Below are 27801 nucleotides of genomic sequence, written 5' to 3' on the forward strand. Positions count from 1 at the left end.
TATTCAGTGAGTTTTACTACTTGCATAACATTTGTAAAAAGTGAGTCAATGCTTTCTGTTACTTGATTGGGCAATTTAAATTCATATCTTCATCTCACTCCAGATTTTGCTTTTTAAACATAGTTTCCTTTATTATGTGTTTTTAACTAAGATCAGGGACCTGATCTAGATCTATCAAAAGTCACATTGGTGCAATGTACAAGAGGCAGAAATATGAATGACAAAATAGCAGAGACAAAAACCGCTTAAACACTCATATTACTAGGAGAAGTTGCAAACAAACTAGAAGGAAAGAATGACTAGAAGAGGAGAAAAGTAATTCAAGAAGTTACATTAAGAGTTAGAAGTATCAAAAGACTTTTCAAAAGTAAATTTTCCAAAGATGGTAAAAATCAAGAGTTTTCCAACTACAGAAGACTAACAAAAGCAAACCAAACTGGAGGAACATGGTCAGACAGAAATTGTAGAGATGGTGGTCCAAAAGCAAGAATGAATACTTCGCCTTGGTTTTCACTTGGGACAATGATCCTGATAGTGAGAGAAATGAGAAGGGGAACAGGGTGACTAACAGAACTGAACTGGTCACTTTCAGTCACATTGAGAGTGTGCTGAAAAAGACTATAAAACAGTCTAGCTACAGAAGCAAAGGAATCAGGACATAATAAAAAATGGTCATGAAATCACCAGTCTGGTAGTCACTGCAATAACCTGTGTGTGCAATAAGCAGTCAAAGCACGGGATGTACTGCAATTGAAAAACAGTAAATAAAATCATATTCAAGAAGGAAAATAGTCATCAAAGCAACTATTGATCCACTGCTTTAATTTGTAGGATGCAGGACTTTAAGTTTTGAAGAAAGTATGGAAATGACAGAAGATGGAGGTAAAATTAAGATTTAGTCAAAGTACTAATTTAACAATAAGTGAAGCTGGAGTTTTTTAAATGACTAAGGGTGCCATAAAAGAGAAGACAGAATAGAGTGTGTTGAAAAGAGAAGTATCTGGAAAAGCTACTAGTAGAGTTCCCAGCAACTGGCCTCTTCTTAATATTTTCAATAACGACTCTGGCACAAAAATAAGAGTGTGTTAATGGAAAACAAAAAAGAAACATCGTAAACCAGAAAAGGATTGACATAATATACAGGAGGAACTGGAGATCCTTGATGACTACTGTAATAAAAATTGGATGAAAGTCCGTATGAAAAAAAATGTGAAGCCATGCATTTGGGGATCAATTAATGAAAAACATGCATCCTTCTACTAAAAACTAGCAGCTCATCTCTTGGAAAAAAAAGGGGAAAGTGAAGAACCTGCTGGCTGTACAAGCTCATTAGAGGTGGACTGAATGCCAGTACAAAGTATTGCACATGATTTTGTTAAGAGTGTAACCAGAGCAGAAAAATAACTGTTATGAAACTTGGGTCCATAAGCTTCTGGGAGATAAATAGAGAGGATATGAAAAGGCTTGGCACATTTAGTTTAACAAATCAAAGATTGAGAAGAAATAGGATTGCTTTCTGTAAAAACAGCAGGGAAGTAAGCATCAACAAACAAGATGATCTGTTAAACATAAAATCTTATTTTGGCGTAAGATCAAGTGAAAGTGGATAAAGTAGGTGGATAATGCTTTTTATTGGTTTTTTAACCATGAAGTTGATAAAGCCTCTGGAGTAGAATTCCTATTAGACAGAGTGGTGGGAAGATAGCAGCAGTATTCTTAAGCTGGAGGTCAAAACAAAAATATTTACAGGCAGTACTAAATGTCATGTCTTCCTGTAGCAGGGACTGCAGGAGGTCCCTTTCCAATTCCCTGGTCCAAATAATGCCACCTACCATAGCAGAAATATTAACTATAATTCCAGAAGGGGTAAAAAGAATATACGACAGTTTCATAAATAATGTTTGAGGTCATGGTCAGAATCCACAAATATAAAGCTTCATTATGTAAAACTGGAAAATTAGAACTACAGCTCCACATATTCATACACTGTGTTAGGGCAGGAGCACAGAGGCAGAGGCAAGGGGAAGACAGAATTGTTTCCATCACAGTGCCATGTGTGATTTCTAGATTTGATCCTAGCTTTTCTTAAAGCAAAACCTTATTCTAGAAGGTAGTAAATAAATCTCTCTAATCTAATCCACAGATCAATACCAGAAAGTTATGACAGAAACATCTCAATTAATATTTCAGGTCTATATTGTAGATGCTCAAAGAGGAAAAAAAAAAACCTGCAAAGAATATTTAAAAATTATTTTCTGATTTATATGCTTCCCTCTAAGAAAGAAAAAGGTCCAGGCGTTGGAATAGTCTCTTTTTAAAAGTGGTTTACTCTGAAGTACCACAATCATTTGCAAGCACATATTGAAGACAGACTTCACTGATATATATACAGAACTCGTGTCTTCTGCCTATCCTGATAAATGTAGGTAGTTCATTTTCTTTATAAAGAGGGGGAAGTAAAGTTGGTAGCAGAAAATTGCTATTGTACAGTTATTTAGATATTCAAGTGGAAGTCATAATCACAAAAAAATCAATCCCATTACTGCTAGAATTGGAGAAGAGTGTTTTCGTTGAAAATTTTTGGCTAGCAAGGACCTCCAGAGGTCACATAGTGCAACTTCCTACTCAGAGCAGCTCTAAGGATGTGAGGTTGCTCAGGAGCTTGTACAGCCATTTGCCAGTCATCTGCAAAGACAGAGATTCCCTACACTCCTCAGGGATTTCTAGGATGCATTCCAATTTGTGAAATTACCAGTATGGGAGGGCACTTTTGTTCTAGTTGTTAACCATGTAGTAAAAATAACTGTTCTGGGTGTAGGGATCCAAGTAATGAGAGAGGGAAAAAAAAAAATCAAACCACTCTTCAAGTTCTTACTCTTGTAGCTATACTACTTGAAAATGAAACATTTCACCCACCAAAGCACATTAGCAAATAAAACATTAATCTATTTCCTTTCTCTCTCCACTGTTTTTATGCATTCCATATTGTAAACAAATAATCAACCACTACTGGTTAAAATCAACATATGCATGTAGATTAATTTTCCAAGTAAAAGAACTTACAAGATACAATGGACTTTGCCTATTTAATTAGTAAATGTTTTTCTTTTATTGCTTTATTTCTATTTTATTAGCATTTTCATAAAGTAGAAATGGAACCCAACTAGGTGTATTTTTAAAAGCCTTAAAATTCATTTAACATATTGGATGTACTCCATAGATTTGTATTAAAATAAAAAGCAGATATAAAAAAGCACAATTGTTCTACGTACCAACAAGCCTTATTACATTCAACGTAGTGTTTGTTAGGATAGGTGCATTCACTTTATAGAGGTTATAATCCGATCTCTTTTTGCTCTTCAAAGTTTCTCGAGAAACACTTTAAAGAAAACAAAATACACTAAATGTGACTGCCTACTACAATTCAAGAACAAATAAAATTTAGTAGAAAAGAAATCCTTCCTCCCTCTCCTCCTTCACATGACAGTGTGTCTCCCAGTGCAGTATTTTATTTATGCTGAAGTAAAACTAACTTAAAATTCTAACACTTAAAGGAACATGCCTCATCTAATTTACATTAAATTGCGCTAGAAAAAGAACTTTCTGTCTTGTGGTCCAAGGCTTGAGTTCTGTCTGGCCTTAGCAATCATTTTAACCATTAACCGAAGTTCATAGTTTGTCAAGCAAAGAAAATGAAAACAACAAAATGGCAGCAGAGAAGTAAACTATAGCTGAAAATTACTATCTGGAAATGGAAACAATTTTGAGGAACATGAAACTAAAGAGACATAAAATATTTCATGAATTGTAGTCCTGAAAGAAGTGGGGAGTTGCGCTCAAAGTTCCTTATGCATCCCTCAAGATATTCTGTGATTCTGTAAGACAAAGCTTCTGCCAGTTGCCATACCTCAAAACAATATTCTTCAAAAAATTCAACGTTTCAATTTCACAGCACAAAGCTATGGATAGTGACTGTAGTTTGTTCCAGTTAAGTAATTTTATCAATATCTCCATCACTTCTTCAAAATTAATTACTTTACATCATGTATCTTATGAAACTGTGCTACCAATAGTTTATCCTAAAGAGTTATTTTCCAAAAAAATCACATTATTCTGTTTTTACCCAAGCAATGGCTTGAAATCCTCTACATATAAATAATGTTACTCTTAATAAACAAAGAGCAATTATTCATAAAGTCTTAATGGACATGTAAGTAGTACTTAATTTGTATTTCAGATCCTTTTAAAGGTTATAGAGTTGGCTTTTGCTTATATGAATATGTATAAAAATGTATGTATATTATATAAATATATCTTTATATAAAATATTTATATTTATACACACACACATGATATATATATATAACGATGTGTATGTATATTCTGAAGAGACAGAATTTTAAATTCCAAATCACTGCCTTCAAGCTACAGAATGAACTTATTTTTTAATCTGAAAAAATTTACTGTTGTTGTATAAAAGCAGAAGTCCAAGCCTCAAGCCATTTGTCTACAAAATCATGTTTTCGATACAACAGAAATTATCTGTACGCACAATAGTAGTTGTAGCAAGAACCTTCACTTAACATCTAATGCTTGCTAATCTGCTTTGCACTACCTGGTTCAGAGAGCCTTTATCCTCCTACAAAATCTTCCTTTCCAAAGTTTCTTTCTGCAATAATGGTTAGCAGTTTAATGAATCTCCCCATTCCAGAGATCTATGTGCTGAGCCTTTCTTACTACGCAGGTGTAGCGGTTTTGCCTGGGCCAGGTTTTTTGGTAGTTGGGGGAGCTACAGGGGTGGCTTCTTTAAACAAAGAACTGCCAGAGGCTTCCCCTGTAGCTGATAGGGCTAGGGTTAGGATGGACCCTGCAGCTGACCCAGACCTGGCCAATTAGTGATGGAGGTAACATTTCTGTGAATAATGTATTAGAGAAGAAGTTGTTGCGCAGTTACTAAACAGCAGCAGCAACAGGGAGTGAGAATATGAAAACATCTCTGCACACACCAAGGTCAGTGGAAAAGGAGGGGGAGGAGAGTGCTTAGACCCTGGAAGAAAGACTCCCCTGTGACCTGTGCTGATTGTGGAGGACCCCACACTGGAGCAGATGGATGCCTGAAGGAGGCTGTGACTCTGTGGGAAGCTCACCCTGGAGCAAGTTCCTGGCAGGACCTGGGAGTCCGTGGGAAGAGAGTAGCCCACGTCAGAGCAGGTTTGCTGTCAGGACTTGTGATCCTGTGAGGGACCCAGGCTGGAGCAATCTGTCCCTGAAGGACTGTTCTCCCGGTGGATGACCCACGCTGGGGCAGTGTGTGAGGAGCTGCCCCCATGGGAGGCCCCATGCCAGAGACAGTTTGTGAAGCACTGTCTCCCATCAGGAGGGACCCCACAGTGTGGCAGTGGTTAAGTGTGATGAGGCCTCCCCCTGAGAAGGACCAGCAGCAAAGTCCATCTGTAACAAACTGACCGCAACCCCTACCCCCCATCTCCCTGCATCGCTGGGGGGAAAGGAAGGAGAGTCCTGGGGAGAGGGAGGGGTAGGGGGAGGTATTTTAAGATTTAGTTTTATTTTTCATCTCCCTGTTCTTATTGTTCTGTTAATCAAACCTTTTTCTCCCCAAGTTGTGTCTGCTTTGCCCATGACGCTAATTGTTGAGCAATCCCTCCAACCTTATGTCGACTCAAAAACTGTTCATTATATTTCTCTTTCCTGTCTAGCTTGGGTGGGGGAGTGTCATTATGACTTGGTGGACACCAGGCTAAACCACCATAGTGGGTAGCATACAGATTATTTGCTTATTATTCCCTTGTCATAGAGTATAAATTAGACAGAATATTAAACAGAAACTGACTAGAATACTGAGATGAAAAGCATGTAAATGAGACCGAGGATTGACACAGTCTACTTACCTCTTCACAGGAGCATCTCCTGTCTGCTCATCCACATAATCTCTTTTCAACTCTTCAGGAACATCACTGTCACTATCATACTCTTGATATGCACTTTTTTCTTGTTCATCTGATTCATACTGTTAAAAGAGTTAGGGGTTTTTAGAAAAGAATAATAAACTGACTGCCATTATTTTCCTTATAATATTGTCACTCATTTAAGATACCATTTTAGTCACTTCTTCGCTTTTACGTCCTCCAGGATACAAATAACTGCTGGTTGAAAGGCTGCTCATAATGTTCATTACAAATGCAGCAGTCAAATTATGCAAAGGCATTTGTAAATTCACTTCTAAACAAACTTCTATTCTTAGATGTTGACTAACAGCAAATATTTACATTACTCTGTTTCTTCCAACTATTGTGGGTTTTTAACCTGTGTCAAGTAGACACATATTTGAACTTTTACTACTTGTTTTACAACCTGGAAAAAAAGTAATAAAACCTCAAGAAATATTCATATGATTGAAATAAAACTGACACCACAAAACCTTTAATTATTAATGCAAGAAGGACTAAACTATTGTTTCACCAAAACAGTTATTGATATTGTACCTATTTATTAAAAAAAAAAATCAACTTGAAGTTGTTTATAAAACTGCTTTTAGTACACTCCAAAAGACATTTCCACTACAGTCTTACTAGAGAATCTAACCTGTTGAGACCAATGTGATTTTGACTAAGCATAACCACTTCAGGAAACAATAATCAGTCAAAGGCTATGAAAAGATAAGTATTTCTCACAGCTACTATTACCATGTAATTTTTTTTCTCAGTACTTTTCTTCAACTGGATGCTATTCTATCTACATCAACAGCAAGAACAGTAACTTTGCATGTATTTGTATGCTTTATACAAACTTTGCACTGCACGTAGAACAGACAAAAAACTGCAGAGCCAGCGAAGAACAAGATTTTGCAACCCAAAATTATACACCTTTCCACACAGAGAAAAATAAAACCTACAACAAAAGACAAAACCACAGTTTCTTATCCGAAGAAACATCCTAATAATATAAATTAACTGTATCAGTGGAATAAATCAGTGGGGCCTAGAATAAAAGTATTTTCTTGGTTTTCCACCCTGCTTTCTCAGAAAACTTGATAAAGTATTTGTGTGTGCTGGTTCTTGCTCTTCGTTTGAAACATACATTATGCTTTCTCTACTTAAAGGCATAAGAACCTTCTTTGATAAAATTTTCATATACCTTTTGGTTCATTTGGCACAATTGCCACAATATATTCCAGAGTAACCCTATGAAAAATATTAATGTGTAGATAAATTAACCATTGATAACTTGCTTTTGGTTTCTTATAGTGAGGAGTTTTAATGTTAATTGCATCTTTTGAAAAATTAGAACATAGTGATTACAGCTGCTGCCTCCAAACTCTCAGCTGCATTCTTTAACTGTTCCACTCTGTTCTATTGTTGAACTGCATTTCAGAGACAGCAAGAAAGTTATTTTCCATTCAAAGATGGAAGTTTTGTGCCCAACAAGTGATGTCTGAAAAAAATTGAGCAACACAGGCTACAGCAAATATAATATCACATAGGATTTCCATGGTAGGCGTATTATTATTGCTAGAGTATGAGTTATGTGGAGAAATACTATTCAAAAATACAGATAATAAATGCTTTTGATAATTATGAAGCCACAAAGACATAGTAAAAGTGCATAATTAGGATTTAAAAAAAAAACCACCTGAAATTTGCCTCTTTTTTCACTCTAACAGCAACATTTAATGCCAATCTTTTTCAAATGTTCTAGGCTGCTTTTTAGTTTAGTATAGGTGCTTTAGATACTTCATAAATAATGACCTTTTTTTCACAAGATTAATTTCTTAACCCAAAATAAGATTAATGGAAAACAAATACTTGGTGTTTTGTGGTGTAAGCCTTTTTCCTGCACACTACACAGCTATCACATTAAGCATATCCATCAGGTTCCAGAATGCACTTGCACTTGAAGACAGATCATAATACCTTTTTTTGTAACTCTTCCTTAACTTATACACTGTTCCGAAGCTACTTTATCTAAGCAGTCAATAATGACACCTATGACAAAGTCTAATTCCAAGATCCTTAAGAAATGGTGGGATTTTAAAGGATACAACTGTTCTCCAGAGGGGAAAACCAAGGTAGATACACTAATGTAATGCCAGTCCTTCAATCATGCAAAATACACTAGGACATACATTATTATCAGTCATACTCAGCAATTCCCAGCCTCCAGCTGTAGAGGCTTTTAAAGCCTAGTACTACGAAAGTAGTGCATTATAAAAGCAAGATGCCCACAGTACAAATAAATTCAAAGCAAAACCAGCTCAGATAGAATAAATAATTCACTATGAGACACAGACTAAAAATAAATGTTCTGATCATAAGTATTCACAGGTATAATTTCTGCCTCACAAACATTTCAAAGGAAAGTTATAATGAAAGCAGCTCAGTTTATTAAAAAAAATCAGCTGTCTTCAGGTTTGATTATGGACAAAGTGAGTCATAGTTTAACTAACTTGGCTGGAACATTAACATGGAGAATTACCTCCACTAACTATGCATTAATAAATGACATGTCAATTCAATTAAAATCCCATTATAATACAATGACAAATTGACTGCAAGTTGTTAACTATGGATCATATTGAACCTGACAACTGACATTAACTGTCTTAACATCATAAATTATGAGAATTTTGAAAAGAAAATGTTTTACATGGAAGAACATTTTACTAAGTCTCCTCAACCTAATTCCATTAATGAGCTGGAAAATTTAGTTAATGAGATTAAAATATCTGCATTTTAAACTAAGGAGTAAAAGTAACTCACAACCATTAAATAGTGACTTTAATTTGAAGATCTTTGTAAATTAATTTTTTATATAGATATAAATATTTTAATATATATTAAATCCATTGAATATGCACATTCTGCAGTAAAATTTTGAAGTACAGAAAAGCATTCCTATATTGTCTTATAGCAATAATCAGTTTACAAGTGTTTAGGCAATTGTACCAAACAAACCCATAGGACAATGGCAAGATTCAATGCTGAAGAGTATTACAAGACCATAAATTAACTGTATCGCAACAAAGATATTTTAGAGAGCTATAAGAAAGGGACGCAAAGCTTCTCACTGAAGTTCAAGATAGAGAGCTGAGGTGATTGGATCCAGAAGCCCATTTTCAGTTATTCAGGACTGCACATCTAAGCAGTTAAAAGGACTTCAAAATTCTCAAAAGAAATTCTGACATCTCTTACCTACAGATCCTATGATCTGTCCTACAGATTATGAAAAAGTAAATCAATCGCTTATGTCCCCGTCATGCCATTTTTTTAAATATCTGGAAATAGGTTTGCGTTTCTCTCTGTAAACAAAATTTTGTAACCTCGATCTGAAATAATTTCAATTCTGATTGCTAAAACATACCTCCACCTTAACTGGTTACTCAAGAAACCAAAACATAAAACCTTTGCTGAAATTTTATCCTAAGTTACCTAAGCAAGATATTTCTGATTTTATGTAAAGGACAATCAAATAGGTGTCACTTTTTTTTTTTTTAAATTGAGTTCTTTCTTTGTGTCAGCACTTTGGAACAGCCAGTAATGGAGAGAGGAGATAAATATGAAAAAGGAAACTAGGATGGTCACCTGGATAGTATACTTACTTGGTTGCTCTAACACTAGCTAGGTCAGATGTACTGTACAAGCACTGACAAGTTAATTAACCAATCCTGTGTTTCAGTTCTCTATGTAAATGTGCAAAATACTTTCCCAAATCACAAAGATTTTGTAAAGGATTTTACCCTTCCAGTGACTGAGTTCACAGCCAAATACACTGATGGAAACAAATAAGTACCTTTTAGCACTCTTGAATGCTAACAATGCACTCTAGTAAATCCAAATAATTGTACTGAATGTCTTTCAATATTAAAAGTGATTAGTTCCTGTTTTCCAATGCATTAAACTCAAGTTATCATATGGAATAAACCTGCATTGCCAGAAACATGTTAAACAAAGGAAATATTCACCATAATTGATTTCCACGAGAAGGGAAGAAAAATCAAAAGCATGATCCTCCATAATAAATTTTAAATTACATTGAGTAAACTGAAACTTAATTTTACAGTTTAGGCTTTTAAAAAAAAATTTAGTTCTATACACTATTCCTAAATTCTCAAATACCACTATATTTAAGTTTAAATCCCCTTATTTTATGAGTGACTGTAAATCTAACCTATATTTCATAAGAAAAATGCACAATAAATCACATCATTGGTATGTCACTTCTTCCTCACTGTCCTCTGGTGTCAAAGGAAAGTCCAAATTCCTTATAGTTCTTCACTTCGGTACAAAATAAGATTTTATCAATTTAAAATATATTGAGGTTTCATTAACAATGAACACTACATTAGCACACAGCTTTGAAAAGGAGGATAGTGCAGCCAGGCTTAAAAGTCTCTGACAACGTGTAAGCCTCCCGAATGGGACTTTTTTCAAAATTAAAGACAGGTAAACTACAACATGGATTTTACTACAAAAGACACATCTGCCACTACTAATTCACAGGATCACAACTCCCTCTAGCCTGTTTCAGCAAAACCACAGCCAGTCACTGCTGAACCACTAAGGCAGTCACTCTCAGCACCACCAGAGAAGGCAAACAGCATCCTGACAGTGATTTACTAGAACATCATCTCCACCGTGGTGCTTGCACTGATAGCAGCACCTACGTGAAAAGCATGAGGCAATCCTTTGCTAAATTGACTAATGCTTATTGCCTTAAGTAGCTTCAGATCTGCATGGGATTGAATCTCACACACTTGCAAAATACAGATGGCAGCAAACAACACCAATATGAAAATAATAACCTTTTCATATAGAGACTTTTTCCAATGGCTAGAGACAAATTCAGAATATGTTATTTTTACTCAGGATGACTCGATGGTAGAATTCATTAACTCCTGGTGGCAATATGGCATCAAAGATAACAACTTCCTGAAAATTATATTGCTCTGTTACAATAAAAAGGTAGTTCTGGGGTGGGAGTGGCTTCTTTGCATTTTTATCAGAGAATTCTGGAACAAATAGATTAAAACTACCTCACACATTTACATTTTGTAAGTCATTCTGGTTACAAAATGTCCCAGAAAGATTTGCAGTGCCAATTATCTTCATGAGCTCACAGTGTCTGTGCTAACCACTATCAGCAGGGGGATAATGTGAGCCACCACTAGTCTCACAGAATATGACAACTCCTTTGTAATTATCACTGCATGCAGAGTTTGTACTTGAAACACTATATTCGTACAGAAAGCCAAAGCTTCTTTTGGTTGTATTACTTCTCTGAATTTTTTGTTCTTGAGATGTCACCCAATATTAGGAGGTCCAGTTAATATCATCTTTGGAAAATAATTTCACAGATTCCTCATTATTCTACGTGCAAATGGTTGCAAAAAATATCCTGCAATATTTAAGGTATTTCTGCACTCACAGTGCAGATCAAGATGACTTTATATATTTGTTTCAGTCAAAACTTCAGAAGAATGCTGTCTTGGGACAAAAAAAAAAAAAACAGTAAACAAGTTGTATATTCTTTTTTCTTCAGAAAAAAAAAATCTTAAAGTAGAACTATACACAAAAATATATCAAAGTCTTAAATTAGCTCTTCAGTAGAGGGAGCTTCTATTCTGAAACCTCAAAAGTACTATTGGTATCAACATTCATACTTATTTCACTAAGGATCATTTCAGCATTTCTACCAAATGGCTGCCTAGATTCCCCAAAAGCTTTGTTTCAGAGCAGGTTTCTGTGACGTACCATGGAATTCTCCAGTTTTCAGCATGCCCTGCAATGCATTCACCCTTTGCTTAACATGCCTATTCGGAGTCTTAAGTTTAACAGTGATAACTACACAACTCTTCTCAGTTTACTGATAGGAAAAGGCAGGGCATATGTTCTGTTGTATTACTTGACAGGAGATGAGATATCACCATCCTTTAAGCGTAATATAACAATATTTTATGTCAATCAACCATATTTTCAAATTACACAGTAAGAAAGGGACTGCAGCATCATGCTCAGGTCTGCGAGATACATATCAACCTGCCTTGCAAGTGAAGTTCCACAGGGAAAGCAAGAAAGACAAAGCTGAAAGCCATTAGTGTGATAGTCGGATTAACTAACCTTAAATAAAAAACCTAACCCAATCTTATTTCCAAAAAACAAGAACCCAAGAAAACATTATTCATCAGCAGGAAAAACAAGAGCAAAAGTTTTAACAAAAATATGCTGAAGTAGGATTTAAAAGAACAGTACAAAGTTTACATTAAAACATATTCAACTACTGCTAGATTTTGACAGAATTCTGACAAAATACACAATGTTATTTTTTAGTTTTACAGCAGATCCCACTATAAAGAGAGTGTCCTGAGCATTTAAAGTACAATGAAAAAGTGTCTAATGAACATCAGACAATCCATGGCAAATCATGTAAGTGCAAAGAAATACAACAGAAGGAGTAGGCCACAATTATTATCTCCTAAGGAGCTAGAAAGCCAGTCCTAAAATTACAACATTACTTCCACAAAGAAAGCTGACTTAAACTCCCGGAAAAATACTAATTTATGTGGAACGTGTCTTGCTAGCCTCTAGGAATTTGACTCCAGTGGGAAAAAAATGGATCCACTGGAAAACAAACTGAACTTTAAACAGGATGCCTGGCTTTCTGGCATTGCAAAGCAATCTACCTAATTAAAGGAGTAAGGTGGTTTGAGATTTTACATAGTACTGCAGTTAACTTGTACAAAGATATTTTGCTATCATTGATACACAAAATAAATCACCATTTACTGAGAGTAAGATTTTGTTTTCTTTTTTTTTTTTCCTGAAATACTTCATACCCCATTGGAAGCTAACACGTCTTCTGTCTCATCATCTTTGCTGTCAGCTTGAATTTCAAATGGGTTTCCTCCGTTACAATACTGCTCAAATAACGTCACTGCTGTTGAAATTGCTGAAGCAGGCTGCTTACTAGGTGACACAGATGGGGAACGTGACTGCTCCATGAACTTAAATTCCTATGAAAAGAAATAAAACACACTTTTAATCACCAACAACACAGTTTCAGTATTACTACTGCCTCTAGTTCCATAAAACCAGAGCATAACAACAAACTTATGGACAATTAACCTGATACGAAAACTTTTAGGCAAAGTCTGCTGCTTATTTAAACATGCTTTTCACATTGGCTCAAGTTAAATTTGAAATTGGCAATTTTATACTGCTCATCTTTCTAATTTTTGGCTATGGTATGCAATATCTCTACTGTATTTGTTGTTTAAAACTAGGTGAAAGCGAAGTGGTTTTTTATTTCAAAGAAATTAGGAGATAATGCATGACTTAAATTCTATCCAAAACTGTAGTTCTCTTAAAACAATTTACTGAGCAACTTACTAAGAGCAATTCCTTTTTCCTTAAGATTTTTTAAAAGCTCTTTTCAAAATGTATTATTTTTCAAACACATTGTTCATGAAGTTTCTGATGACTGGGTGAGGGTAAATATATGGACTGCGTAGGGCACAGGTTTGATTTTAAATATTCTTTTCCAAAAGCTTTGACTTATCTCAGCTGAAATATCATTTTTATCTATCAAATTCCAGATATTGATCAAAATAGAGCAAAATGCACATTTTCAATTACCTAAAGGTTTAAAGTTTAAAATGTGTGCAGCTAAAAGGACTACAATGTTAAATTTCTGTTTGTTTAAATCAATCAGTAACTTTCTGCCACTTTCTGCTATTCCAATCTGTTGAACAGTATGGATGGATTTATAACAGTGAGCACTTACGTGACTAACTCTTAGACACTCATATTTTAGCATCTTATTCTCAGATAAATAATTTATTCAACCCATGAGTTTTCTCATTTTTACTCTCTGAACTGTCTCACCAAGCACGGTGCTTAGCTGCTGCCTGGGATTAAAACAAGACAGGGATTTTAGCAGCCAGTAAAAATCTTTGCACAGTAACTCATAGATCTTACTACTTCTCAGAATACTTAAGACTCTTAGTTTCTACAGTATTACTTCATTTGTATGTGTTATTCATAGAACATACATGAAGCTGCAGAATATTAAAGCTTGACTTAACAGGACAAAGTTCCCAGGTCTCATTCTCCAAAAACATTCTTAATTCTTCAAGTCGGGTTCTGAAATACAACAAATAAATACTCTTAATTGGCAGCAAGAGTAAGTCAGGAAGTACATATTTCATTTATGCAGTGAAAAACACCTTCAAAACTATATTAAATGTCAACCTTGAAAACAGTTATTTAAGTCGTTCTTTCAATTGACAAACCATCTAAAAGTCACAGCTACTAATACAGTGTATGTTTTACAGCACCTCTGGAGAAATTTTAGAGAATATCAGTCTCCAAAATTTGGAAACTTTTTGTCAAGATCATTAGAAAATAATATGGAGGAACACCTATGATTATGTAGTAATGCTGCACCTTTTCTTTTTCCTGTATGTACACTGTAGAAAGCAGTAAAATATATACATACACTCTATTCTATTAGCAGTACAACAGCTTCTGTCCACCCACAGAAGATAGATACTTCTTTAAAACTCATCATAGCCAACATGCAGCAAAAGTAAGTGGAAAGAACTAAAGTTCTAAAGATATTTCAATTTTTCTGAGAGCAAAAAAGTTAAATGGCTATTAATCTCCAATGAGTAACAGAGAGAGCAGTGAGTGACTACTGAGGTCACATTGCTGTATCTTTTCTTCTTAATATAAGGCATACTCTTTTGCTTAACAACAAGCAGTTGGAAAATTATGCGCTGGATTTTTAATTAGGCAGTAAAATATTCTAGAAATAACACAATATCAATAGCAAACTACACTCACCACTACAATTAAAATCTTCTCGCCTCAATGAGATGAAAAATGAGTTGAACTATGCCTTGGTTTGCTGTGTCTAAATTCAACAGTTAAATGTTGAATTACTATTTTTGAGGCACTGAGTATCCATAGCATGCAGATCTCACAGTAAAGCTGACACAAACAACTGACAGAGATGTGAAAATCAGTGTTACATGTTAAAATTCTTTGAGAGGAAGACTAAGTAGAAAGTCATAGAAAACCAAATATTTAAACAGCACCAGTTGCTGTATCATTTCAAAGATGAAAACAAGGCACTAAGAAATGCTTCAACAAATGCTTTTCATTTTCACCAGCATAAGAGTCTAGAAAGTAGCCCATGTGGTAGGCCTGATGCATTCGTCTGAAAAGCCTTGGTGATCAGACAGCTTTTTAATAATGTACTGTAAATTCCATTCCAAAAATGCCTTACCCATGTTCTCTGTCAAAAGGCTATTCTAAATTTCAAAATAATTAACTTTCAACCATGTGCTTCATGTATGCTCTAGTATTATGCTGCTCTTCTACACTTTTTAAATGACATGATTAGTTCCTTTGATTGCTTTCCTATGTTGTCAGTACCCTAAAACACCAAACATTTCAGTAAGTCACATATGTCAAGCTACACAATCAAAGAACTGATCACTCCTGGAGTCTATCAGCTTTATGTAGTTTTCAGATACTAATGAATCCTTAAAAGCACTATCCTTCTATTTTTTCCCTTGCAATTAAATACATAAGGGGAATGAAAGACATATTAACTTGATTGGAAAAGGCAAGATGCTTAAAGCTTTTATATAAATCAACCTGAGGGATATGGATGTGAGAAAGTAATTTTTATATTTTTCCTTCTGAGGATGAAAACATATACCCACGCAGCACAAAAATGTGTAAAATAAATGAAAAGGTTCACATAATTTGAGTCTTAGTAACAAGTATTTTCTCTTTTTTTCACAAAAATTACATGAAATATTAGCTTAACAAAAGTAACAAATTGTTTCCAAAAATTTTTATTTCAATAAATGTTTATTTTAACGTTTACTCAAAGATAATTCAGAAAATTTGTCTCTCATTCCCTGAGATGTTAAATAAGTCATTTAAATGTAAGCAAAACCAAAATGTTCAAAACAATATTAACTTAACCAAGTAAGGTACTATGTGGAAAGTCAGCATAATGACGGATGATTAGGCAGATCAGAACAGTCCTTCTGAACCTAGAGCTGCAAGCTCAGTTTCTAAATCAGTTCATGGTCCAGAAATGCTTTCAAGAAATAACGACAGGTGGCAAGGCATCTAATTCAACTCATTTACTGACAAGACACAATCTACATTTGATTAAGGCTCAAGCTTTTTCAGATAGTTGGAATTGAGGTCCTAATCAAGTGTTCAGAAAGAAATTCTAGCCACAGACTACCAAAACTACAAGAAATCCCAAACCACATTCTTGTCTTCTGAATTTAGACACACAGCCTCATGTCCCCCTGTCCTAATTTTCACACTTTATGAATTTAAGGCAGAAATTTTCAGACCACATTGGTTTGGATTTATTGGTTGTATGACAGCTTTCGTACAATACAAGAATGGAAAAGTAAGAGTTTATTAGAATAAGGAATGCTGTATTTCTTCTCATAACTTCCTACCTATCTACACTCAGAAAGAAGATAAATGTTAGATAACTAGAATGTAAGAGTTGTCAAGCTTCCAAATCAAAACACTTGGAAATCAAGACAACTGAAGCAAGCCAATAAACCAGTCTTGAAGCTGTCATAGCCGTAAATCACATCTGAGGCTGGCATGTGACAGCGCATATGACTGGCCTCAGACATGATAGTAGAGTTGATTGAAGTGTAATTAGATATTGTCACTGAAAAAAACCCACTATAAAAACATGACTCAAAGGATAGATTCACTGCTAAACATGTCATTTGATATAAGACAAAATTGCGTGTTGAAAAAAAACATTTCATAGCTACACATCATTAACTCTCTTTATGTAATGTTACAGAAGTAAAAATTGTGCCAGGAAGTATGGACTTCAGAGGCATTCACCCTCAGAACCCTAGAAGACAGCTTAAGAGGGAAGCTGAAAAACTATTGAAATTTTACATATAAAGTTTTTCATCTTCATCTGGCTTGCCTGCGGCAGAAAGAGCTTTCCACAATAATAGAAAAACCAAAGGCTTCTGCACCCTCTCACCATCTCCAGGGTTCAGAGCTCTATTCTCATAATGAAACATATTACACTATCAATCTCAATGAAGGAACATTATGCAATGGAATGACTTTGGGAAACATTTAAAGGTAAATATTTTTTAAAAAAGCCATTAGATTAATTCACTGCACATACAGTAGTCTCACCTGTGGTATGATTTGAAATAGTTAACACTTTGTTTTCTGATAGATTCTTGTAAAACTTCAGACTTACTGCCACAAAACTCTTCTCCAACTTGCATTAGCCTATAACAACAAAATGAAATTTAGAAGTATTTATTAATACTGATGTTACAACTTGAATTACCAGCTTCAATCATTACCATGAGCATACACGTATCTCTATAAAATCAGAGCACCAATATTAACTTGCAAACATTTCACTCATTCCACAAAAGTTGATGTTCTCATTTCCCTCCAAATCATATCAGAATGTCCCATACACATAGATACAAAGAGTCATAAGCAAAATAAAGGTCTTCGTGAGATCCCATTGCAAAGAGCAAGCTGTAAAGCCCACATTTTGAATCTACCATTTTGTTGGATATAATGGATGGATATAATACCGTGCAGGTTACCAGTATCACAGTATTTTACTACTCTTGACCAAGAGTGCCTTTAAAAGTTTTAAAAATATCAAAACTGTCAGATCCGCACATCTAAAATCTTAAAGGTGGACAATACTGAAATCACACCACACTTAAGCACCAATTGAGCCGCAAAGCAATTCATTCTACCTCTCCCAAACACATAAAGAATTGTAAACTCACTTCTCACACACAAACTCACATATAATACTGATTCAAACTATCAGTAGATATAAACAAAGCTCATAGCAGAATATAAATATCAGCCTTATTTAACTGTGCTGTCTTCAGAGTTCAAGTCTGTACACATGTGCTCTTATGATGACATAAGTATACCTGCTGATAACATCAAGTACAAATATGAAGTCATCATATTTGAAGTTAGACAAATCTGTTCCCAGAAGGTATGTTTTCACTTTCAGTTGAACATCCTACAAAACACAAACACAGTTTTGTATATTTAATACACTAATGACAAAAAGATGAAAGCTCAGATGCATTTTTTTATTAGTTATCAGTTAATTAGTTTTACTAGTTTATTAGCTCATTAGCTATTTTTTGTTTACACTTACGACTTCTGAGATTTAGAGTACAACTACCTTTTTTTGTAGAATGAATGGTATCTCACTGACTTTTTATAATAATATTATACTTAGTTTTGCTAACACTCTATAACACAAGGTCAATGCTAGATGTTTTATAGTCACTGCAAAAATGGATTCAGTGACTGCAAAATCTAGATTCAGTCACATAGAAGGCTTCATCACATGTTTGTGTCTCACTATACTTCAAACTTATCTAGCAGACAGACCAGGAATACAGGTTCACAAGACTTATGTTTCTCCATATAGAAACATAAAAGTTACATATATAAACATAAAAGCAGTATGACTGTTCTAACAGAGAAAAGCTCATGAGAAGAAAAGAGATTGGATGGAATTAGGCTGAAACTCACGTTACTATGTTTTGGTATTTTGACTGAGTTTGTAAGCATAGTGACCAAATAGTAACTGAGTCACTGAAATTTCATTTCCATGGTTTTGAAACATTTAGCTCAAAACAAACCATGTAAAAAAATATCCCTGGAGAGACTTCCTTAAGAAGATCAGTATAAATGCAACTGTAATTAGTAACAGGCAGCAGAGAGATAAATATTTAGGTTAAAAAAACCCACAAAAACATACCTGCCATATTCGTGAAAGCCCATGTTCCAATTTCTTTTTTACATAGTTGCGGTCAAAACTGTTCTCTTCACTTCCAATCACATTGCTGCCATCTGAAACTGAAAGGTACTGTACATATTTCCAAAAGCCTTGGAATGTATCCTAGTTTTCTACTACTCATAATGAAGCTTCTATCTTAACTATATTATGTATTATGCAGACTCCAGGAGAACTTCATTGATCTAAACTTTTGAAGGGAAATGAATTAAACCATATAAATATTATATGCTAATGCAGGGCTTCCAATTGTCCTTACCTAAATATTGAATACATATTAAAAAAATACGAGAGTAACAAATATTGATATTTCAAATAGAAAAGATGAAATTGAATGCTGAAATGAGCACTGTTTATCCTCTACAACAAGATTCTCTAAGGTACTATAGCTTCATAGACAAGAACAATGAATTTAAAAATTTCAGAAGCAGGATTTTTAACTTTCTAACTCAGTATAAATTCTGGATGCAACTCTGAGGAAAAATAAGAAAACTCTTTCTACGAACAATACAAACAACACAGAACAATTTTCTTTTTTACCATCTCATACTAATCTATGCTTATGCCTGAAACAAAGGCAGGAGAAAAAAATATTCTAGCCTCAGCAAGGAATTGGGAAGAGATCCAAGGCCACAGACTAAACTGCCCAGAGAATTACATGCAGCCTCCACTGAGGCAGAGAGCATTAAGGCTATGAGCATATTCAGCTGTTAAACTGTGTGATGCTGCCAGATGACTCAGGTGCAGCTCTAGCTGCTTTTCTTTCATTAGCTGATCTTATCAATGCTGGGACAGGATTTTTTTGAAGTCATTCAAACCTAGCAAAATAAAAAATGCCACTTGCATACTGAGTTTCTGTCACATGAGAGTTCCTTAGACAGTAACGTGCTACCAGGACCACAGTGAAAGCTAAGACTGACTGACCTTTGCAATTTTTCATAACTAGGCTTCTTAGCTTTCTTCCAGAAAGCCTCCTGGCTTAATTTCACTTTCCTTAGAGAGAGAAACATTTTTTCTTGTCTAATTTTGCTGTCTACTAAAAAAAAGAGTCCAGAATCATAAAGAACCTATATCTGCCCTCCATTTGTCAACAACAAAAGCGCTCTAAATCAAGCCCTGCCCTGAATCCAGACCATGTAATCCAGATTAATATCATGTAAATACCATGAGCACTTTAGTAATGAGTCCAGTAAGGAGACTGGATGTCAGACTTCAATCAGCCTTTCAGATGTGTGCAGGACAGACCTCTGCATCACTGTCTGGACTACTGGTTATTTAAGAGTAGAAAGGAGAGAGTCATCCACTGATCAGGAATGGTTATGATTGCTCTCAGATACTGATAACTCTATTAAACCAAAATACAAAAGAGCACAGCAGAGTTTGACCATGTCCTGACCATATTTTCTTCAGATCATTTAGTGTTAACTGTCAAGTGAGCAGTTTTCTTCTGCAATAATCACTAATCCTGAATAGCTCTTACCAGTGCCTCATTACTCCCAGTTCTACATTAGACTTACATAGTAAAGCACAATATGCGTCTTCCTTGTTCCCATCAATCCTCTGTTTTCTTCTTTGAACTTTTTTAGAGTGTTTCCCAAAATAATAAATATTTGCATTTCCCATATATATAAATCTTATAAATATATATATAATATATACAAAATATTACCTACTATATGAATGCTTATATAACATACAAGTACAATAAAAAACGCATAGAATAATAATATCTGTTATATCGTGTAGAAGCATAGATAAGCTTATATAATGCACAAGCATAATAGGAACAACAAAAACATTAAATCATCGACACCTGTAGCTCCATTTAAACTAAGTAAATATAGGGACTATGGGTATCGAGAAGGATGTTGGCCTTGCTTAATTTCTTTCCAGTGGAGCTATTAGGTATATATGGACATATTATTAAATTATAATCTTTATGAAACACTGAAGGAGTGTCATCCGCAAGATAGATATGACAGTGATCATATGAACATTACAAAGAATTTTCTCTATCTACTGTTGAAGGGCACTCAAATTAAAATTTTCCTTATGAAAGAAAAAAAAATATTAGCCACTGAATACTTAAATTATAATTTAGTAACTCTATCTAAATATGCTTCTCTTCTCTTGAAAACAGTAATTCTGACAAATGCATTTTCAAATGTGATTTATCATGGAAGATAAAATATAAACAGAAAGAATAACCCAACTAGATAAATACTAAGTGTATTTATTCTTTCTCTGACTATATAAGTAAACAAAACCAGCTGTCTTAGTCATAGCACACTCTTTAGAAGTGTCTGCAACCTTCTCCCCTTCTGTACTTTTGCAGAGTGAAGCCAAGCCTAAATGAGTCATAATCTTTGACCTATTCTTATGATTAAGACTACTGTCCTTGTTCTCAAGAACTGCCATGTTTTGACAGACAGAATCAATGGATGCTACTCTTCAATAAAAATCCATGCAATACTCTCTCTGGCAATTTCCCAGTACTCCTGGGTTTACAGCCAGTCATGCTGAGGTCTTGCTTCCTGTCTTTTAATAAACTGCACTGCAGCTAACTTCACACATGCAAACATATGAATTTAGGATAATTTCCTTGAAAAGCAAGGATTGGACAAGGATCTACAAGCATTTACACTTTTTGCTTTCAAGAATTTTGAACAAGTAGCAGAATAAATTTCCCATAATCTCCCATAAAATATAAGAATCCAGAAGTTATTCTACTGATGACTGATTTAAATACAGTTATTTTTCAGGTTTCTCATTATTTCTTCAATATTTGTAAAGGCAGCCTTCAGTCATAAGCAAAGGTCTTTGTTTAATCCTCACTAAGCAGGGGGTAGAAATCAATCAAATCACTGTCCTCTAGCTTCATTCTTTGAACACCAAGCAGATCATGCACCGAATTTATGCAGTATTATAAATGTAACCTTTTGAAAATTAAAATCGTTAAAATTAAATTTACATCTTACATAATTTCCTTCTTGCTTTTCATTGAATCTATTAGAGTTACTACCAATTTCTACCATTAGTATTACATTTGTGAAGTCGGGAGTTTGAATGCTATAGTGATAATCTTACTGCTCAGTTCCAGTTCTTCTGTTCAATTAGGGTCTCAAGAATACAAGTGAATTACACCAACATCACATCAACGTAAATACTATGGTACATGCAAACCCATCTGAACCAGATAGTGCCTCACACAAACCAGTGAGGCTTTGAAGCTCATCTTGCTTTGAGCAGGGAAGACAAAATGACCTGCACAGGTCCCTTTAAAAATAAGTCTTTCTTTTATTCTGTACTATGAACACAAACAATAGTTTGACTATGACCAATATGAGATATATGCAAATCAGGCAAGGAGAAATAACTTTAGCAGCAATCTTACAGTCCTTGTCATTTGACAGAAGCATCCTTTTCAGTAAGAAAATAGTAAATTTATTTATTCAAATAAGTTTGATACTGTAAATTTTACACTCTGCCCTCTGCCAAATACAAATGCTTTGGGTTAGTCAGAAATAAAGTCAGTCTTCAGGCATTTTATATTAATTTAAAATATATCCAGAAAAACGTACTTGGGAGGACTTAGATTGGCAATAGATTAAGGTTTTGTGCTTCTGATCTAAGTGGAATAACAATAAAAGAAAATAAAAATTACACTTCTAGATGAAATGTTTGCCTTTTCCTGCAAGGGTATCAAGGAAATTGTGACTATATCCTATCATGCATTCACTAGTACAGATTACACAGAACATTCAGAAAATTGGATTCTCTGAAAATCACAATTACAGATTCACAACAGATTCATTAGCTATTGTTTAGAGTCACAGAATCATTACAGTTGGAGACGACCATTAAGATCCAGTCCAACCAATATCCTAATCTACTAAGCTTAATTTGCAGTAGAAATTTCAATATTCAGTAAGAAGTCTGAAATTTCACACTGGTCCTATATTAAAGGGAAAAATCCTCAGATTTTGCAGTAAACTACCACAGCTGACTTCCCAATCAACAATAAGCACTGTTTAAAATAAAACTCTTTATATCTGTAACAATAGTACATACATATATTCCTTTAAAAATGAACCTTATACTAAAAACTACAAAAATTTAGTGAGTATTTACTGCACACTATAAGCAATAATGCTGAAGGCACTAAGTCAAGATCACAAAGGTACCAAAACACAATTAACTACTTGATAACAAGAAAAGTTATTTCCAAATATCAGAAGTTTTTTTTGCAGAATAGTTTCTTACCAGAAGACACAGCTGCTGCCTCATCTTGGTCATGATTCTCATGCCACTGCATCGTACAGTAGTAACTGAGCATGACTTCCCATAGGGCTTTGCAGAGATCAGCAAGGCATGGAATGTAGCTGTCTGATGTAATATGCTAAAGAAAACCAAAGTAATATTGTGAAATTTCATAATTAAGTTAATTTTTGGCAGAGGCCAAACAAACCATACAAAAACCTCCGTATTTATACAGCTAAAGTATACGGGTTTCCTTTTAAAAGTAAGAGCTAATGGACACCCGATTTTAAACCACAAATTAAATGCTGTCTAAAAGTGCAAAGTTCCTTTGTTAGCACCATTTTTCTTTTTAGCTTCAATTGGCCAATATATTAACCACCTTTGGTATTTATGGAACAGCAAGGTAGACACAGCAAAACGATACAGTTTAATGGTCAAAGAGAACATAGTCAGCCCTGTGACATGTAGACACTGTGTCAGTTAAATGATATAGATATTTAGATTTCAGTAGTACAGAGAAGTCATCCAGGCTGGTGGCCCATTGGATTGAATGCTGTACAAAGAAGCAGTTTAAAAACAAATAGATGGCAGTTGTCAGAGGGATAGATATGCAACAGAAACAATCGAGATTGTTAAGTAAAGGGACAAATTTGAGAAGAGGTCTTGACAGATAAAGACTAAAATGCATTGCTTATCTGAGTGGCAATGGTAAGTGACCCTTGTCTCGCTGTGATGAAGCACTGTCTCACATCTTAAAAACAAGGACAAAGTCCAGTTGTACAAATGTTATTTCAATTACAATATTACTTAAAAGTTCTCTGAGAAGTCTGGAAATTAGCACTTCAAATTGACAACTCTTGTAGAAAACAGTTCTTAGTTTTTCATTGCTACTTCAGCGTCCACAGTTGGTAAAAGCTAACTAGCCTTGCATACCACCCAGGTACTGCCTGTTCTATCAAGATGATATCCAAGATGATATAAAAGCTTCGGCATTACAAGTACAACAAAACTCTTTAAAAAAGTAACAGATTCTGCAACAGTGATGTCAACATAACCAGAAAAATAATTAACTATGGATTCTATAGAGAGCAAATCCTTAACCAAATCAATCAATTCCTTCTGAACTGCACTCTCATCCACCAGCATAACTGGCTTTCTAAATGCTGAGTTCCTTCTTGAGTCATAAGACTTGAATATTACTTTTGTTGAAGAATAAACATTAGACCGGACAGATCTCTTTGCAAATGCAGACACATTACTTACATTCCTCTTATTTTTCAGCTTTTAGATAAATAAAAACAATAAACTTAATGTCTTTATTTTCTATTTAATAATTTTCCTTCTTTCTAAGTTTAAATAATGCTCTTGGCAGTAGCACATACCACTCAAGCCATAGTCTCACACATTTTCTTGTAATTAAGGACTCACAAAAACTGTTCTTCAGCATTAATAGACGTCACTAGCAAAAGTATCTGTGGGCCTCATATCAACTACTATGTGTTTTCAGTTTACTTAGGGGTTTTAAGTGAATTATCATTCTGGTTCTGCTCCTTATCAAAGCAGAGCTGCCTCAAGGATTAGGCATCCTGGACACATGAACAAAAAAAAGAAAAGTTCAGGTTCCTGGTACATAAAAAAGTAACAACTGAGAACACCTTTTTCTTTATCAAATACTCTTTAACTGGTGAGTTGATATACATTAAGTGATTGTATTATTGAGTCACTTTAATCTCACATACTACAGACCTTTACTAACAACCGAACAAAACAGCGTAATAAGTTTATCATTTAAACAATAAGTTGTCCTTTTCAGCAACTTTCTGTGCCAACTCTTGAGGCAGCATTACTCTTACTCTATTTCAGGGCTTTTACTAGCTATAGAATCTAAACTTTGGTTGTGCAGATCATTATACTTGAAGATATATTGTCTTCCAGAAGGCTGGGACGATCCATTAAGACTAAGGAAATAAACAACTGAATTTCTTTGAACTTATGCTAGAATAGATAAAATTGAAACTTGAAAATTAAGCAGATGAACTCTCTCATGCTTCAACAGTATTCAAAACAGGAAGGATTTAAGAGTTAGAGCATAGCAAATCTATAGGAAAAGAAACGTTTAACAAGGAAACAGTGACTCAGAGTGCACAGGCACATAACTTACATAAATGACTAAGAATTAAATTAAATTCAAAAACATTCATTTAAAGAACCCCATATTATTATAAAATGCAGTTTATCTAACTTCTAGAAAAGAAATAAACAAGAAAAAACAACAAAACAAAGATAAAAACCACTACAGTCCCCCACTACGCAATGTAAAATGGAAATGAGATAAATGAGTTCATTTAGAAAGATTTCTAGGAGTATACATCAGGAAATATGCCCAGAAAGGAAGACTTTTATATGACTTCCATTGTTTAATTAAAGTACTCCATAACCACTTATATATTAAGGGCATCCTGTCTTAACAGTGTAGACAGATTGAAGAGGGTTCTCATTGGAGTAAACACAAAAAAGGCCCGTATTTTAGTCTTGAAATAATTTATTACCTGACAACAAGTGATGAAAATGTGTTGGTACTCTGTCTGGAATTGCTATGATAATCCACCTTATTCAGAACTCTGATTTCACAAATCCACTGGAAATGGCATCAACCAAAACTGAACAGCATGATTTGTAACAAAGAACAACACTTCCCATCTGGAGCCTGTCCCTAAATACCTAATTGCTACCAAGACAGTAATGGATTGCATTTCAAGGAAATTCCATCAATACTCATAGTGCATTTTAGCCTCAAAAATTCGAGTACCTTCCTTTATAAAGATTGCCAGATACCAGCTATTGCAGGCTTACATATCTAAAAAAAGCATTTCATGGGGTTTTGCAGAAGAAAAATCAAGCAGAAATAATAAGGTAATAGTTTTGTAACCATAGAGTTAAAGCCACACTCTTTCCATGTATTACAAATATTCAGATACTTCAGTGATCTGTAAGACTCTTCTGTGCTGAGTAAAGTACAGAGTAAAGGTCAACAGCAGCACACCATCCATATTTCAGATGTCAGGATGAGCTCAGCAGTACTACTTGTACTACACAAATGGACCTTAGCAAAGAATGAAAAATAAACAGAATTATAAAGCAAAAAACTTCAGAAGTGCATTAGAAACTAAGAAATGAACACAAAAACGCCCTCTGAAGACTTAAGGCAGGAATACGAAAGGGCTGCAATCCAGAGATCAAGGTTTGCTGGCTGCCTTCAACTAGAATTCATCTCAGTGAAGTGCACGTATCACCTATCAGGAATCTTATTCATTCTGTTCATTAATACTTATGTCAATTCCTTCCAATAAATTAACTTCTCATAATCCTCTTTTTGTCCATACAAAGGCTCTTAGATGCTGTAGGCCCTTTAGGTCAAAAGTGCAATCTCTAAAATGAAATGATTTTCAGTGAAGATATGATAAAGCTATGCATTCTCCAGAGAAGTGAATGAACAGAAAATGGATAAGAATATGAACTTTCATCTCCTTGTGAATGTACTTTGACTTAATAAATTGATGCTAATAGGGTCGGTCCTTGAGTTGATGAAGTATGATGAGGGCTTAGCCTGTGACTGCAACAAATGTCCTAAAAAACATCCAAGATAGAAACATCATTTCTAATCTAAAAACAATGTTAAAATCACCTGAAATATCTCAAACTCTCCTCACTACTGAAGTTTAATAACATTTCTCAGGGTGTAACAGGAAAAAATCATAAGTGAAAGGATTAAGCAGTAAAAATACTACTTAAAATACAGTAATCCATTCTAACAACATTTTAAAAAAATAAACAAAATATACATATACAAGAAATTGCATCTAAAATCTATACTAGAGGAAAACACGTGGTTATTCTCAGTCTATGATCTGCCCATTATTAGTCTTTTGCTTCTCAATGTTACAGCTGTCCCTCACTTTGACACCAAAAGTGCAATGTCACTGATACAAAGCCAGGAGTAATGGGAAGATTCTAATCAAATTAGTATCTTTATTGAACCCTTACTGAAATGCAGTATTGTAGAAATTGTGAATAATGCCTAAATACAGTGAAATAAAGTTCAAATATGATAGTCATTTTAGTAATCAGTACATTATACTGAAAACATGAGAGTTTCGAAATGTTGGACTCCTGTTTGTTTCCTACCTCTTACTACTTTCCATTTGTTTAGATGGTGTGTATGCTAACTCTGAAGTGCAATGACTTAGTGCAATCAAAATCAGCATTCAGTTGTGAATAACCAGCTCTCAATTAGCCCATGAGTTGTATTAAGAAACTATAGTGACTGCAGAGTTATTTTGATAACTAAGTCTCTACTTACATAAGGTACACTCATACCAGTGGAAAAATTCAGATTAAAAAAAATATACATATGCAAGAACTACATACTGTACAGAGGTCTTTGTATTGTAACTTCTGAAATTTGGTGTCTGTGTTTCCTGCACACAGTTCCACATATCCAAGGACTACTTGAAACACAGTGTTGTGAATGGCTTGAGTGAAGTGCATATGTAACTGGTCCATTGCTGTCTGAAAGAAAAAGAGTAACTTAAATAGTAAAATTCAATTTGACATATATCATCATCTTTTAATGTAAGTCTTTTTCAGTACTGA

General features: G+C 34.5%; 1 protein-coding gene across 6 annotated transcripts in view; it reads right to left on the bottom strand.

Annotated features, from left to right (window-relative positions):
- Window positions 1–27801, bottom strand: part of VPS50 (VPS50 subunit of EARP/GARPII complex) — a 92962-nt gene that overhangs the window by 31510 nt on the left and 33651 nt on the right. For 4 of the 6 annotated variants that reach the window (XM_061996337.1, XM_061996334.1, XM_061996336.1 and 1 more), the window contains 9 exons: window positions 27577–27717; window positions 23152–23287; window positions 18853–18950; window positions 18005–18099; window positions 17229–17327; window positions 14066–14156; window positions 12851–13027; window positions 5910–6028; window positions 3273–3379 (listed from right to left, as the gene is read on the bottom strand). In XM_061996337.1, coding sequence (XP_061852321.1) covers window positions 3273–3379; window positions 5910–6028; window positions 12851–13027; window positions 14066–14156; window positions 17229–17327; window positions 18005–18099; window positions 18853–18950; window positions 23152–23287; window positions 27577–27717 — 1063 coding nt within the window. Of the gene's footprint in view, window positions 1–3272; window positions 3380–5909; window positions 6029–12850; window positions 13028–14065; window positions 14157–17228; window positions 17328–18004; window positions 18100–18852; window positions 18961–23151; window positions 23288–27576; window positions 27718–27801 lie in introns of those variants that run through there. The other 2 variants (XM_061996335.1, XR_009818736.1) reach the window with 2 other exon arrangements.

Source organism: Colius striatus, chromosome 5, assembly GCF_028858725.1.
Source record: "Colius striatus isolate bColStr4 chromosome 5, bColStr4.1.hap1, whole genome shotgun sequence".
Lineage (NCBI taxonomy): Eukaryota > Metazoa > Chordata > Aves > Coliiformes > Coliidae > Colius > Colius striatus.